Source organism: Nerophis lumbriciformis, linkage group LG18 (assembly GCF_033978685.3).
Source record: "Nerophis lumbriciformis linkage group LG18, RoL_Nlum_v2.1, whole genome shotgun sequence".
Taxonomy (NCBI): Eukaryota; Metazoa; Chordata; class Actinopteri; order Syngnathiformes; family Syngnathidae; genus Nerophis; species Nerophis lumbriciformis.
Genome location: NC_084565.2, coordinates 38,051,354 through 38,068,123, shown reverse-complemented (window position 1 = coordinate 38,068,123; position 16,770 = coordinate 38,051,354). Strand labels below are relative to the sequence as shown.

The window sequence follows — 16,770 nt, the reverse complement described above, 5'->3', positions numbered from 1 at the left end:
TTGAAAGACGTGACGACCAATTTAAAAGACGTGACGGACCACATTGAATGATGTGGCAGACCAGTGAATGACATGGTTGGCCACTTGAAAGACGTGACAACAACATTTAATGACGTGACGGACCACAAAATGATGTGGCAGACCACGTGAATGACAGGACAGGCCACTTTAAAAGACGTGACAACCACATTAAATGACGTGACGGACCACATAAAATGACGTTGCAGTCCATATTGAATGAAATGGCGGGCCAAAGTAAAAAATGTGATGGACCACATTCATGACGGATCACATAAAATGATGTGGCAGGCCACTTTAAATGACGCGACGACCACATCAAATTACATTGCAGTCCACATTGAATAAAATGGCGGGCCACATTAAATGACGTGACGGATCATATAAAATGATGTGGCAGGCCACATTAAATGATGCGACTGACCACGTTAAATGATGCGACTGACCCCACGGCTTTGAGTTTGACACCTGTGGAGTACAGTGACCATACTCATCTAAGACGGTCAGGCCCGGCCCTAACCAATCTGGCGCCCCCCCCATATCGGCAGTGAAGTGTATATACTCACAAGAAACCGAATAGCTTTGTCTTTGACCTTTTTTTTTACTTACAACTATACCTAATATATAAAGGAGTGGAAAAGTGACTATTACCTGCAGGGCAAACATTAGCTAACCAGAAGGCAATAACAATGTAAACAAAAAACACCTGCTTAAAAGATGTAATACAAATGTCCCTGAGGAATGTAAGGTGGGAGTACTGTAATTACCTAACGTTACATTATTATTTTCCATAACAATTTAGCCCCCTCCACAATATTAACCCGACGTTAAAACAGAACTAGCTATTTATTGATTAGCAATTGCCGAATCATGTAACATTAGCTTAATGCTAAAAAGCCAGGTTACTATCACATTCTGTAACAGACAAATAATTTCATGTAGGCTAACGTTACCTACCTGCTAACTCTGTCTTTTCTCGTTTCTCCTCCTCTTCTTTTCTCTTTTTTCTTCCCTGGGCACCTGACAGTTTTGGCCGTTTTGACATCTTGTGTTGATTTTTTGATGTGGTGACGTCCAAAAAGAGTCATGATACGGGAAGGGAGGGGGCGCACCGTGCGGGGGGGCGTAATGTTGTAACAAATAATATTTCTATTAAATAGGCTTTACTTTGCATTTTAATTAACGTGGGATTATTTTTTTGTATTTAGAAATAATAGTACCAACTTTTTTTTTTCTTTTTTTTTTTCTCCAACATTTGTGGCACTGGTGTGGCGCCCCCTGATGGACGGCGCCCTTAGCATTTGCCTATACGGCCTATGCCACGGGCCGGCCCTGAAGACGGTGATTGTCATTTTTGGACAGTGGAGTAAAATTTTAAAATATATATATATATATATACATATGACATATATACATACTATTAAATACAGAAACAAGTAGTTCCACAGCTTTTAATAAACAATGATGACGGGGAAGACATTTGAGCAGTTCTTTACCTTTACCTGGTTCTGTAGTGAAACATGCACATGGAGCAGTTCTCCTCCTTCAGGTGAATGATGGTACGACTACAGAGAATATTCATGGCAGCTCTACTTTGACGGATATACACTGAAGCAGCTAGGAATACAATAAAAGGACTGAAGGGTCATGACCTTTTCATGTACAAGACACGCCCACTGGAAGGTCATACCGACATCAGCGAATGCATCGGCATGCTGTCTTTAGCTTAATGCAGCGTCATTATTTACAAACCTGATGAGGACGCACGAGTCAAGGCTGCTATGATGGACTCCTGTCAATCACTCATCAATGTTCAGCTCAAACACTGAATTGTTAGCGGTTAGCTCGTAGCATGTCGCGAACACTGCTTAAAGAAAGATGCCAATCAAAGCGAACTTAACGATCAGGCCGGCGGAAGCAAATTGTCCAACATGACAGGCTTGTACACAGTTGGGCCCGCCCCCTTCAAAAGTTTGCATACTGTCCCTTCAAAAGTTTGCATACCGTTCATGTGTTGACTACATGTCTAGTAGGCAATGAATCTTCTACAAATATAAAAACAAGTACAAAAACGTGTCACTTCCTGTCACCCGGGCCAGCCTGGACCCTTATGAACACACAGCCACAGACCTCAGGTAGACTAGATGGTAGACTATGGTGACTGTTCAAGCTTTGATGCAACGGGTTGGAGAAAAAAAAGGTCTCAGAACTTAAGGTAAAGGATAGTCCACAACTTTTTCTTCTAATGTCCTTCCTCAAATGTCTACTTCAGACTTGTGGGTGGCCTGGTGCGTGGCTTGGCCCTGAGCGTCTTGCAGGGTCGCTGTGGGACTTGGGGTGTAGTTGAATGGAGGAACTCTGGCCGCCTTGCTCGGGCATCCTTGGCGGAAATGGACCAGTCCGCCGACATGGCCATCTGATTTTCCAGTAGAAGGGTTGTTGTGGCTCCTTAGGGATCCATCATAATCTCCATCTTGGACATTTCTGAAGAGTGCTCGTCGTGCCGTGTCCTCTGGGATTAATAAAGCTGATTCCACTGACGTGGAGGTGCTGGAGTTCATCTTGCTATTAGAGAAATCGTCAGTCTGAACCGTTGCGTCACTCATGGAGCGCGATGCCAGAAGTATGGTTGGCAATTTCCCTGGAAGACCCGTTACTTTTGGCTTGTCCTCTTCTGGTGAAGGCACCAGGGGTAACGCGTTTGCTGGCAGAGTGCTTTTCAAGATCTGTGGTACATCTTCATCCCTGATTCTCCTCCAGGTGACCCTGTCATTCAGACGAGATTTCTGCCCTCTCTTCTTTGTGTCATCCTCGCTTTTTGCTCTGCCGCTTGAATCGGAAGATGACGACCGGAGGGAAGAGCGGCTGGTCACTCGACTCAGGATGTTTATGCTGGGAGATGAGGAGTGCCGTTTAAATGTTTCTTTGTCCTGTTGCTGTCGAGCTCCCCAAACTCTGCTAGGCCCATTCCGTTGGGCTACCCTACAGGGGCTTTCTGAAGTGGTTCTCCTGACTGGACGTTTTTCGGGCAGGTCCCGCTCCCTGGAGGTCGCCCTGGAAATGTTTGAGAGCTGTTTCTGATGTCCCGGCTGAGTTCTCTGGACTTGCTGTGCTTGTCCAGCACCTTTTCCTGTGGTCTGTCGTGGAAACTGGGCAGCCACTTTAAGCTCCTGACAGCGGGACGAGCAAAGGAAGACAGCTGAGGGCCCTGGAACTGCTCGATGAGGGGAACCGTTCTGGACTCGGGACATGTTGCGTGGAGTGTCACGTTTTAGTCCATTCTTAGATTCTTTGATGAAAGTCAACTGTCTCAAGAATCCATTTGAGTCCACTTCGCCACCACTTGAATGAACTGAAGCCATCCTGACCAGGTCAAAACGATTTGCAGGTCGGACTCTGTTCCCATTGATCTGGTTTTGCCTGATGGTCACATGGTTGGTTACCAGAGGTGAAATAGGTCTAGATTGCCTCACAGAATTTTGCATAAAAGGAATTCTGACTGGTGATTTCTGAGTTTTAGGGGGTTGTGATTTATCAACTCGGTTGACAACGGTAGAGCGCCCTTTTCTTTCAGGGGGGCTGCTTGCTGGGGGACTACTTGCTGGTGTAACACTCTTTTTTTGAATTGGCCTGTTTATTGTCTGGGGAGGCGATGTCCGCTTCTTTTGTGATTGTTTGGATGGTGTAGAACTCTGTGAGGATCCAGAGGAAGAACTTTTCGGTAATCTTGGAGGTGGTGTGGAGCTTCTCTTTGGCAAAGACAGCTCCATGTCCTGGGGTCTTCCTAATCTGTGAAGGCTTTTAGATCTGTGCTGAGCAAGCTCTGGGTTTTTTGGAGCATCTGTCTTGGTCGATACTTTCCTGGGTGGAGGTCTTTGCGACGGAGCGGTCTCTTTTTTCGGAGTATAGGTCACTGTTCTGCCCCTGAAAACAACTGGCAAGTTTGGGACTGGCTTGCGCTGTGCAAAGTCCAGAGGTTTGTTAGCCTTTTTATCTTTAGCAAACTTCTTTTCTTTTGGTGTGAAGCTGGATGTTGACATGAACGACATGACTGATTCGGTTTCTTCAGAAGACAGCTCTTGAGACTTGGACGCCTGAAGTCCAGTCACAACAGAATTTGCACCTTCCTGAATAGCTCTCCACTCCACACTGTTTAAGTCTGAGTCTTGATCCCACACCATGTCATCACTGTCCTCGTCCAAGTTCCAACTATCAGAAGTCTTCTGCATTTGTATTAAGTTGTTCTCTGCTTTCCTCTTCCTGGCGGCCATCTTTCGTCTTTGCCTGGGCATTGCAGATGTAATGCATTTCTGAAGGAGGTCGTCTTCTGAATCCATGCTGACAGAACTTGGAGAACTTGGCTCATCAAACTGGCTATGGATACTCAAGGGTTTGGCTTGTTGCATCATATTTAGGCTTTTGTTGTGCCTGTTTTTGTACCATACCTGCTGAGCTTTTGATTTATGGTCCTCAAACTCGGCATCGCTCAGTGAACTAAGTGATGAGCTCAATGAGTAACATGCCTGTGATTCGCTCTTGATCAGGTTTTGTTTTAGTCTGTGAAATCCTCTCGTCTTTGTTTGGGAAACACTGACCCGACCGATGTTTGTCATGCTCCGCGAGAGAGTATTTCTGCTTTCTTCCCTGATCCTGTTTCTGTTAATATGCTTGCTGTCTTCCTCGTTGTGGTAGAAGTGTTTAGCCCCCTCTAATGAATGTGACATTTGTCCTCCGTTTCTATTTTGCCCTTCCTGATTAGTGGTACTTTCCAGGTTCTGTTCTATGACAGGTAATTCCAGCTTTCCAGCGGAGCGCTGATATTTCATCTTCTTCTGATGGCTGGGCGAGTGATCGCGATTCCTCTGACTAGCAACTCTGTCGGCCACTTCCTTGCTCTGCATCAGCACCTTGTGGGTTGGAATGATGTGTTTGGTTGAGCGGCCTGTTGGAATCACAGGCGGGTAACTCAACTTGTTTGGTTTGTGAAAGTGGGAGAATATTCTCAAGTCTTCAATCCTCTTTGCTTCCTCGTCAAGTATTCCTTGCTTGGAAATGGGCCTTGCCCTGCAGTCTTTTACTGAGTACTGCAGGGTTTCATCACTCAGTGAAGTTGTGCTAGAGAAGTTGACTGGTGTACCTTCAGCTGAATCAGTGATGGATGAATCGTCATACTTGATGTCCTTCTGTGGGATGACAATTCTCCTCCCAGGACACAACTGTGTTTTGCCATTTGGGAGCATCATGTACACTGGAAGATGTAATGCTTTTTGTGCACTGAGATAATGAGGAGGAATGTTGGTCATCAAGGAAGGTCTAACCTTCCTGAATTTGGATGGCATTGCTGAGTTGATACACTCCTTCAGAATCTCTATGTCGTCATCGGAATTGCCTTCACTGTATCTCTCTCCTTGGTCAAGGCCCTGGTCATCATCATCATGAAATTGTAGGTTGCTGTCATTTTGCTGGAGCAGGGGGGTCAGTTTGAGCTCCACATCTTTCTGGATGTAGTGTTCATGAAGTGGCAAAGCACTCAGACTCGACGCACAGGAGAAATTCTCAATGGGCTTTTCCACGGTGAAATAAATCATTGTGTCTAAGTCGGGAGGAATGTTAAACCTGTCTTTGGAGTCTGTAACCTCCATTAACTTTCGCAGACTATTTTCCCACTGTCCTGCCAAGCCAGCCGTCTGCACTTCAGCTCCATTTGACTCGCCGCAACACGGAGTCTTGCTTCGACTGGGAGGCATGGTTTGGCCGGGGCTGTCCGGAAGATCACTCGGACTGATGGTTCCATCGATCATCTCACTGCAGGGATCACTTTGGATTGAGCTGGCAATGGACGGAGACTCAAAACTTCCCAGTGAACTGACTGAACTGCAGCGACTCATGACCAGAGGGGTCTCATGAATATAGTTTTCAGAAGAACTGGATGGCGATCTGTCTTCTAATTCTGCTGGTAAAGAGCCCTTAAGGAAGACCTTTTCCCTTTTGGAAGGACACTGAATTTCAATGGGATCTGCCTCTTTGCTTGGGAAGGTTTTTGAATCAGTCATAAGCAACTGGCTGTCACTCAGATCCTCCAAGGTCTCATCCTCTTCAGCCCTTTTCACCTCTTCTCCATCTTCAACTTCAATAATTTCAAGTGACGAGTCACTCTCCAACTCATTGTCACTTTGTTCATCCAGCACTCCGTCCCCAGAAGACAGGGAGGACAAGGAACTGCATCGAGAGAAGCAGATTGGTGTGTTCTCCACCGAGTATTTCTGGACTGTTTCCATGGTCCCGATAGTTGGACTTCTGCTGGATGCCATTGGAGAAAATTTTGTCATGCTTCCCCCTGTCATCACAGTGGGTACCCAGGCTTGCCTCCTCATGGCTTCAGCTGCCTGAACGTTAATGGATGTTTTTGCTACCCCAAATTTAGCTACGCTCTGAATGAGAGGAACTTGTTGATATGAGGGAGAGAGTTTTATGGAGGCCATGCTGATGTCTGAGGAGACTTTAGTTGATGCACTTACAGGTGTTTGCACAGGATGATCCTGGTTCGTTTCTGCATCTGTGTCAATGAGCTCCAAAGATATTTTGTCTTTGATATCCACAGAATCTCTCTCAGGAATATCTTGCTGGGTCATCTTACTCAAAATGGCAGGTTGAACGTTCAGGAATTCTTGATGGGCCACTTTAAGATCGAGCTGATTAGGTCGTTGTTGGAGGATGGGAGCTTTTGGTGCAGGTCGGATTTGGTCTTTACTGCCACAGTAACCATCGCTGGTGCTGCCACTATTCAGGCTGTCTGTGGATACACTTGTATGAGCACTTTTGAGGCGCAGTAACGCATGTGCCCTGCTGAGACGCTCTCTTTGGGCCAAGCTGCTTGTATCCGAGAGACGGCAGGGAGAACACGACTTAGCTCGGGCTTCGTTGAGCTCATCCAATCCATAAGGCCAATCTGCCAGGTGATCTTCAGAGCTGAGGCTAAAACTATCCTCAGAGGACGTGTGCATGGTTATGTCGTCCACTAATCTGTCAATTTTAGCAACCGTGCTGGTGATTTTCTTAGCTAGCTTCTCAGCAGCAGCAGACACAACATCATCAGACACACCGTGTCTCCTGTCCATCTGAGGCGGGTCCACATCCCTCTCTGGCTCATTGTCCTGCTTACGGTTTTGTAGGAAGTTTGAATTGGTGAGGTACATGGAAAGCATGGAGATACTTCCAGTATCCAGACTACTGGAGACTATAGGGGCTTCTTCATCATCAAAACAACCAGAATCGGACGCATAATCCTTGGCTAGACTTTCAATGTGACGGAGCTGCTTGTTGAAGCCCAAATGCTTGGGACTCGGTTTGTCCAGGGTGTCAAAGGTTTCAGTGAGGTGTTTGGAATCCAGCTCCGCCTCAAGCGCCCTCTGTTTCCTCATGTACAGCGAGGGGACGCACGAGCCCGGGGAGAGCACCGAAGCATCCTTGTACTTGGGGGGTCGATTGGTCAGGAGGTTCCTCAAAGCTGCAGCGCTGCCCATCGCGATCATCTTGTGTTTGGAGTGGATGAGGTTGCGCAACATGCTCACTGCACCCAGGTCCCAAAGCAGCTCCTGGTCTTTGGGACTTCTGGCAGAGAGATTCCAAAGTGTTCCACAAGCATTGCTTACGATTGTCAGGCTATGCGAGCGCAGGTGCTGCAGCAGAGTCTGGAGGCAGTTGTGATCCCGCAGGACTTGCCTGAAGAAAGAAAACACAGACTTGTGATAATTTGACAGTTTGACTTTCATCCCTCCTTGTCCATTCAGAGTTCTGATCTTTGAATTTGTCTTTCTTTTACTACGATGATGAGATCATCACAAAACAAGAAAATGTGGAAATGTGGGATGGAGAACAGGTAAAACATTCCAAAAATCCCACACAAACACACCTGTAGTCTTCTCGTGCAGCCACCAGACTCGACACATTTCGCAGGATCCCGCCTCCACTTTCAATGATGGCCAGGGAGTTGGTCTGACAGCGGTACGTGAGTGTGCTAACCAGGAAGCCAAGAGCACCGTCAACGGCGCACACCGCCTCCTTGTTGTTCATGCTGTGAGCTGACAGATTCCACAGAGCACTCAGCAGGCTTTTCAAAGTAGACTCCTGGAAAGCAGAAAGAAGTCGGGAGTGTTTATCTTTGCTTAGCATTGGAAAAATACCTTAGATGAACATTCAGCATAATGGTCATAATGGGCCTTTAAGGTGCTCGTTACCTTGGTGGCCTGTAGGGCGCAGGTCATCAGAGCAGACACACAGCCAATATCTCGTAGTACTCGCTTGCTGCTGATGTCGGCTCTCCAGGACAGGTTTCTGAGGATGCTGGAGACCACCTGGTGTAGCTCCTCACTGTCGGAGCCCAACTGATACACCAAAGCCTGCAGACAACCCTTTTTGGAGCATAGAGTGGCCTGCAGAGTGCAATGAGGCATACAGAAACTGAGCACAGTACCATGTATTTGACACAGGTAGTACAGATAACTTTAATCAAAGCTTTTCTCAGTACTGCCCTCTGTAAACACTACCTTGTTAACCACATCCCCAAAGGTGAGGTTGGTCAAAGCCATGCCAGCGTAACGCCGAAGCGCCATGTTGATGGGGTCATTTTGCGTGCCGTACATTTCTTGTTCCAGGTAGATCAGGTCTGCCACCACCTGCAATCCACCTGGAAGACAATGCAATAATCTTAGCAGCTTATACAGAATATTTCTATCTTTTAAGTAGTTCACCTACCTAGTTCATTCATTGCGCGCCGGAACTCTTCTTCAAAAGAAAGCTTCATTATGGCACATATGGCCTGACAGAGATGAGGGTCCACCGGTTCTGGAATATCTGCCAAACAGATAGAGAGCGAAGAACAACAGAAGATTTCTGTAAGTGCCCCAGGTTGTCTAGCAGACTGCTCTGCGAAAAAGACTTGTCAATAGGTGCCATTTTTAATCCAATCTGTTATCGACAGTTGTCCAAAAAATGAAACTCTACACACTCGCTCGTGTGCATGATTCCACATCTGACCATCCAATAGAACCTAACTAAACCAGCTAAGGTTCTCGAGGGACACTGGTTCAGGTTACACTGGTATCAGAGGCAACACGGCTTACCTGTAATTCTGATTTGACCAGATGAAGTCTCGGTGTGGTTCTCGATCCAGTCCCAGCCACTGTCGCAGTAAGTTCGGATTTGCTCCAGCATGTGCAGAACCCTCATCTCCCGGCGTGCCTGGCCCTCATCCTGCTGGGAGTAGATGACGTTGTGCAGGGCGGCGCTGGCCCGTGACTTAGCCTCACGGCTACAGCACGATGTCGGGCCACCGGCAGCTTCGTCCGCTGTGCCACCACCACCGCCTGGAGCTTCGTGAATGATCTGGACCAACAGGGGGACGCAGCCAGACTTTCTCATGGCGACGCAGCTGTCCTGAGAACTTGAAAGGGCCAGGAGAGTCCGGGACATCTCTTCCTTGTCCCTGTTGGCCAACATGGACAGCAGCCAGAACACCATCTCCACCTGCAGGGGTTACAAGTCAACAGTTTGCATTCTTTCTGCTTCATGCCCAGCTGAGACCAGACAGAACCCAAGTCCTTCCGGTGTGAGGACATGTGGCCATCTGGATAGCATGTGGTTCTAAAGAGGCTCAGATTGGTTGGTGTATTTGCTTGGTCTGGTCCAGTCCAGATCAGCATTTAGAAACTTCTAATCAAAATTTTGTGTCAAGTGTGCACTTAGAGGAAACTGATTGGTTACCTTGTTTGCTCCGTCTGCTGCACCTTCTGTTCCTGCCGACATGTTGTTGTCTACTTCTCCAGCAGGGGGCCTCTCTGCACCCGATAGCTGCGCAAACACACAGTAGAAGAAGAACACAATAAACTTTTTGCTAAAATTTGTAATTAATTTGTGTATAAAGAATGTTAATACTTGCAGTAAAAATACAATTGTTCTAGGGGGCGCTGCTGAGCAGGGACGAGGTAGAATGTGTTTTGCAGTGACTCCACCAGAAAGTGACATTTTTTATTCATATCAAGTATATCAAACTCGTAACCAGATTCTACTCCGAGCTTTCCCGCTCTTCTACATGGGCAAGAGGATCTTGATTTTACCGACTTTACTACGATCGTGGCTCGGAAACGGACCGCCTTTGCCCCGGTGAAGAAGAGACTACACTCCTGCCCCAACGTGAAGTTTGGTCTTCTTTACCAAGCGACGCTACGGATCACTCTACCCAACGGCAAGACCCACAAGTTCGAAGATCCAACCCAGGTAGCGGTCTTTTTGGACAAAAAATGGGAGTCGGGACTATCGGGATCTAGGAGGCATGCTAGCTGGCCACCGCCATCATGGGTCTTGAAGACTACAAGTCCCAGAAGTGTGAGATATCTTGCCTTAATTTTCGATCTTGTTCTACATACTCACTGGTATTGTTGCTGTGTTCTGTCAAATTGACTACTAAGTATTTTGTATTATCTTATTGACTAATTTGCCGTTTTTATAATCGGTCTTATTTTTTGCTCATTCGCTTGAAGGAATAGGTTTTGCTAGTAAGCTGTAATTAAACGGCCCTTTATCCAAACATACCTCGTCATTCACCCTCAGCTGTAAAGACCCACTTCCGGGTAAAGTGAAGGTTGTTAGCCCCGAAGTACATAAGCCAGTGTTTTTCAACCTTTTTTGAGCCAAGGCACATTTTTTTCATAAAAAACATACAGAGGCACACCACCAGCAGAAAAGGTTAAAAAAATAAACTCCACCAGGTTGTCGTGCCTTATTTTGAGTTTGTTGTTGTTTCCTGTGTGTATTGCTTTAGTTCCTGTCTTGCGCTGTTATTTTGGTGACCCTTCCTGTTTTGTTGTAGCAGCTTCACGCCTTCCTTTGAGCGCTATTGCCCGCCCCTGCTTTGTTTACGCAATCAAGACTATTTAAGTTGTGCGTACGCTATCCTTCTTTGTGGGGACATCGTTGATTGTCATGTCATGTACGGATGTACTTTGTGGACGCCGTCTTTGCTCCACACGCTGTAAGTTTCGTCCAGCATTCTGTTTTTGTTGACTTTGTAGCCAGTTCAGTTTTACTTTTGTTTTACATAGCCATCCCTATGCTTCAGTGCCTTTTCCTAGCGGGACTTGCCTTTTGTTGATTTTTGGTTTAAGCGTTACATACCTTTTTACCTGCACGCTGTCTCCCGCTGTGCTCTGCCTATTGGGATCACGACAAACCATCCTCGACGCGTTCCGACTTCTACAAAGCAATGAACTACCTGCTGCCACCTACTGATATGGAGTATTACATGGTTACCCTGCCAAGCTCTACACAGCACAGGCACTAGACAACGGCACATTATTATGACTATTGATTTTCAAAAAATATTTTTTGGACCAATTAGGTGAAGTTGCATAATTTCCCACGGCACACTAGTGTGCCGCGGCACAGTGGTTGAAAATCACTGACATAAGCCCTAGAGCAGGGGTCGGCAACCTTTACCAGTCAAAGAGCCATTTTGACCAGTTTCACAAATTAAAGAAAACAATGGGAGCCACAAAATTCTTTTGAAATTTAAAATGAAATGACACTGCATACAAAGTTGTTGTTTTTTGCTTTGTGCTATGTATAAACTAAGGGTTTCGAGTTTTGTATGAATGGCGCTAGATAGCATCATACTTGTCAACCTCCCAATTTTTCCAGCATACTACGCAATTCAGGGTAACTCTTATCTCGAATGTACCGTGATGGTACAGCATTTAGCGCTCACTACATCCAGTGTGCCGGTCTAGCCACACGTGGTATGGGACTTCTGCTTGCTCACGTAACTGACAGCAAGGCATAGTTGGTCAACAACCACACAGGTTACACTGACGGTGGCGGTATAAACTTTAACACTCTTACTAATAATGCGCCACACTGTGAATCCACACAAAACAAGAATGACAAACACATTTCGGGAGAACAACTGCACCGTAACACAACATAAACACAACAGAACAAATACCCAGAATCCCATGCAGCCCTGACTCTTCCGGGCTACGTTATACACCCCTGCTACCAAACCCCACCCACATCAACCGACGCACGGGGGGGGGGGGGTTTGATGTGTGGGGGAGCAGGGTTGGGGTGGAGGCGGGGTTTGGTGGTAGCAGGGGTGTATAATGTAGCCCGGAAGAGTCAGGGCTGCATGGGATTCTGGGTATTAGTTCTGTTGTGTTTATGTTGTGTTAAGGTGCAGATGTTCTCCCGAAATGTGTTTGTCATTCTTGTTTGGTTTTGGTTCAAAGTGTGGCGCATTATTAGTAAGAATGTTAAAGTTATTTTATATGGCCACCGTCAGTGTAACCTGTGTGGCTGTTGACCAAGTATGCCTTGCTGTCACTTACGTATGCAAGTAGAAAATGCAATCAACAAAAGGCTGGGCTGGTACACTGTTGTACAGATTATAGAGGGCGCTGAATGCTGTACCATCATGGCATGCCCTTATTATTATTGTTAGGGTGAAAATCGAAGAATATTAATCCCAGGTAATTTTTGCGAGAGGCACTGAAATCTGGAAATCTCCCGGGAAAATTGGGAGGGTCGGCAAGTATGCAGCTGAGCCGCATCAGAGTGATCAAAGAGCCGCATGCGGCTCCGGAGCCGCGGGTTGCCGACCCCTGCCCTAGAGGAACGTCTCCCCTGTGCCCCTCAACTACGGTCTGGGAGCCCCCCCGCCCCCACCCACACAAAACACGCCTTTTCTTTTCCTTGTGACACAGAAGGACGACACCGCAGCGCTGCAATAAAACACAGTCAGATCTTCTGTTTCTAGTTGATACTACCTCAAAAACAACGTAAAATAACGCATCATGTAGTAACGGCAACTGAGTTACTGAATATAAAAAATAACGCGTTAGATTACTAGTTACCGCCGAAACTAACGGCTGTAACTAACTAACGCGTTAGTCCCAACACTGTTCGCGGGCCACATTAAATGACATGTCGGGAAGGATCTGGCCCCCGGGCCATGAGTTTGACACATGTGCTCTGAGCGGACAATCCACATTTACCTGTACCTATTTGACAGATTTATTAATTTTTGCTATTTTTTTTATATTTTGGAGGCGTCTTGGTTTTTTTTTTGGGGGGGGGGACAACATTTGAAATGTAATCACATTTGTGTAACATGTATTTGCCATTAAAAGTCAATAAACAAATGTTTTTTAAAGTAAAATTGTTCCACTATAAACACAAATACCGACCCACAAACCCTGCATTCGTCACCACGGCAACATCTTGGCTGTGATGAGCAATGTGTGTGTGTGTCTTGGATGAAAGATGGACATAGGCGGATATTTTACAGCAGGATGCAGAAAGGTCAAAGAGGCCACTTGGGGACTTGGTGTGGGGACAACGCAGATGACCTTTGACTCGCTGCACTCTGGACTGCAGCAGGAACAGGAAGTGGCAGACTGGCTAACGCGGACGTGACCTCGTCTCCTATTCAGCTCATTAACATTCTACCACGCTCTGCGCCAACTGCGCAGCCGGCTGACAGCCAATCGCTGCCCGGCTCATCTCCATGGCGACCAGCTCGAGTCAGGAGGAGGAGGCGCAGTACCCTATCATGGAGGTGGTCAGCTTATTAGGAACGCTTAATAAATACATAACTACCTAATGAAGAGACCGTATTGTAGACTTAGTGTGTGTGTGTGTCTGTGTGTGTTCTTGTATTTCTTCCCTTCTTGAGACATCGATAAGGAAAAGTACCTTCCATATGAGGACCGGTTAACAAGTTAGGACATAAATCATGGTCTCAATACGGAAAACCATTGCATCTAATAGAGAATGTCTCATTTGCACCCCTGGTGGTGAAATCTATCAACCCAAAAAGGAGGGATTTTTCACATTGACTGTGTGTCGCTTTTTAAAGTCAACATATGAAATAACAAGTGTGTGTAAGAAATTTAAATTAAAAAAACAAAATGAATATGTAAAGCAAATCCGAAGACACAACTACAAAGTCGATCATTGAACTGCGGCCTAGGGTGTCCTGGTGCCAAGTGCACATATGGACACCCTTATGTTTGAACATGGTGTTCATTATGGACAATCTGTGACGGGCACAAAAGTCCAATAACAAAACACCACTCGGGTTCAGATCCGGGCGGCCATTCTTCCCAATCACGCCTCTCCAGGTTTCACTGTCGCTGCCAACATGAGCATTGAAGTCCCCCAGTAGAACGAGGGAATCACCCGGGGGAGCACTCTCAAGTACTCCCTCGAGCGAATCCAAAAAGGGTGGGTACTCTGAGCTGCTATTTGGCGCGTAAGCGCAAACCACAGTCAGGACCCGTCCCCCCACCCGAAGGCGGAGGGAAGCTACCCTCTCGTCCACCGGGTTGAACTCCAACGTGCAGGCTCTGAGCCGGGGGGAAACAAGAATTGCCACCCCAGCCCGTCGCCTCTCATTGCCGGCAACGCCAGAGTGGAAGAGAGTCTAGCCCCTCTCGAGAGAACTGGTTCCAGAGCCCTTGCTGTGCATCGAAGTGAGTCCGACTATATCTAGCCGGAACTTCTCAACCTCGCGCACTAGCTCAGGCTCCTTCCCCCCCAGCGAGGTGACGTTCCACGTCCTAAGAGCTAGCTTCTGTAGCCTCATGCGGCCTCATGTTTTGGACACTCGGGTGAAGAGAGGGGCGGAGCTTTCAACCGATCACCACCTGGTGGTGAGTTGGCTGCGATGGTGGGGGAGGATGCCGGACAGACCTGGCAGGCCCAAACGCATTGTGAGGGTTTGCTGGGAACGTCTGGCAGAGTCTCCTGTCAGAGAGAGTTTCAATTCCCACCTCCGGAAGAACTTTGAACATGTCACGAGGGAGGTGCTGGACATTGAGTCCGAGTGGACCATGTTCCGCGCCTCTATTGTCGAGGCAGCTGATTGGAGCTGTGGCCGCAAGGTAGTTGGTGCCTGTCGTGGCGGTAATCCTAGAACCCGTTGGTGGACACCGGCGGTGAGGGATACCGTCAAGCTGAAGAAGGAGTCCTATCGGGTTCTTTTGGCTCATAGGACTCCTGAGGCAGCGGACAGGTACCGACAGGCCAAGCGGTGTGCGGCTTCAGCGGTTGCGGAGGCAAAAACTCGGACATGGGAGGAGTTCGGGGAAGCCATGGAAAACGACTTCCAGACGGCTTCGAAGCGATTCTGGACCACCATCCTCCGCCTCAGGAAGGGGAAGCAGTGCACTATCAACACCGTGTATGGTGAGGATGGTGTTCTGCTGACCTCGACTGCGGATGTTGTGGATCGGTGGAGAGAATACTTCGAAGACCTCCTCAATCCCACCAACACGTCTTCCTATGAGGAAGCAGTGCCTGGGGAATCTGTGGTGGACTCTTCTATTTCTGGGGCTGAGGTTGCTGAGGTAGTTAAAAAGCTCCTCGGTGGCAGGGCCCCGGGGGTGGATGAGATCCGCCCGGAGTTCCTTAAGGCTCTGGATGCTGTGGGGCTGTCTTGGTTGACAAGACTCTGCAGCATCGCGTGGACATCGGGAGCGGTACCTCTGGATTGGCAGACCGGGGTGGTGGTTCCTCTCTTTAAGAAGGGGAACCGGAGGGTGTGTTCTAACTATCGTGGGATCACACTCCTCAGCCTTCCCGGTAAGGTCTATTCAGGTGTACTGGAGAGGAGGCTACGCCGGATAGTCGAACCTCGGATTCAGGAGGAACAGTGTGGTTTTCGTCCTGGTCGTGGAACTGTGGACCAGCTCTATACTCTCGGCAGGGTCCTTGAGGGTTCATGGGAGTTTGCCCAATCAGTCTACATGTGCTTTGTGGACTTGGAGAAGGCATTCGACCGTGTCCCTCGGGAAGTCCTATGGGGAGTGCTCAGAGAGTATGGGGTATCGGACTGTCTGATTTTGGCGGTCCGCTCCCTGTATGATCAGTGTCAGAGCTTGGTCCGCATTGCCGGCAGTAAGTCGGACACGTTTCCAGTGAGGGTTGGACTCCGCCAAGACTGCCCTTTGTCACCGATTCTGTTAATAACTTTTATGGACAGAATTTCTAGGCGCAGTCAAGGCGTTGAGGGGATCCGGTTTGGTGGCTGCAGGATTAGGTCTCTGCTTTTTGCAGATGATGTGGTCCTGATGGCTTCATCTGGCCAGGATCTTCAGCTCTCGCTGGATCGGTTCGTAGCCGAGTGTGAAGTGACTGGGATGAGAATCAGCACCGCCAAGTCCGAGTCCATGGTTCTCGCCCGGAAAAGGGTGGAGTGCCATCTCCGGGTTGGGGAGGAGACCCTGCCCCAAGTGGAGGAGTTCAAGTACCTCGGAGTCTTGTTCACGAGTGAGGGAAGAGTGAATCGTGCGATCGACAGGCGGATCGGTGCGGCATCTTCAGTAATGCGGACGCTGTATCGATCCGTTGTGGTGAAGAAGGAGCTGAGCCGGAAGGCAAAGCTCTCAATTTACCGGTCGATCTACGTTCCAATCCTCACCTATGGTCATGAGCTTTGGGTTATGATCGAAAGGACAAGATCACGGGTACAAGCGGCCGAAATGAGTTTCCTCCGCCGGGTGGCAGGGCTCTCCCTTAGAGATAGGGTGAGAAGCTCTGTCATCCGGGGGGAGCTCAAAGTAAAGCCGCTGCTCCTCCACATCAAGAGGAGCCAGATGAGGTGGTTCGGGCATCTGGTCAGGATGCCACCCGATCGCCTCCCTCGGGAGGTGTTTAGGGCACGTCCGACCGGTAGGAGGCCACGGGGAAGACCCAGGA

The 16,770-nt window shown here is 48.0% G+C and overlaps 1 protein-coding gene across 1 annotated transcript in view; it reads right to left on the bottom strand.

Moving 5' to 3' along the window:
• Positions 1-1,455: 1,455 nt before the first annotated feature.
• Positions 1,456-16,770, bottom strand: part of apc2 (APC regulator of WNT signaling pathway 2) — a 36,891-nt gene continuing 21,576 nt past the window's right edge. Inside the window, exons 8-14 of the mRNA XM_061978338.2 lie at positions 9,781-9,867; positions 9,141-9,543; positions 8,773-8,871; positions 8,565-8,704; positions 8,256-8,450; positions 7,931-8,145; positions 1,456-7,740 (exon numbers count right to left, since the gene is read on the bottom strand). Of these exons, the coding sequence (XP_061834322.2) occupies positions 2,274-7,740; positions 7,931-8,145; positions 8,256-8,450; positions 8,565-8,704; positions 8,773-8,871; positions 9,141-9,543; positions 9,781-9,867 (6,606 nt within the window). The 3' untranslated portion in view covers positions 1,456-2,273. The remainder of the gene's footprint in view (positions 7,741-7,930; positions 8,146-8,255; positions 8,451-8,564; positions 8,705-8,772; positions 8,872-9,140; positions 9,544-9,780; positions 9,868-16,770) is intronic.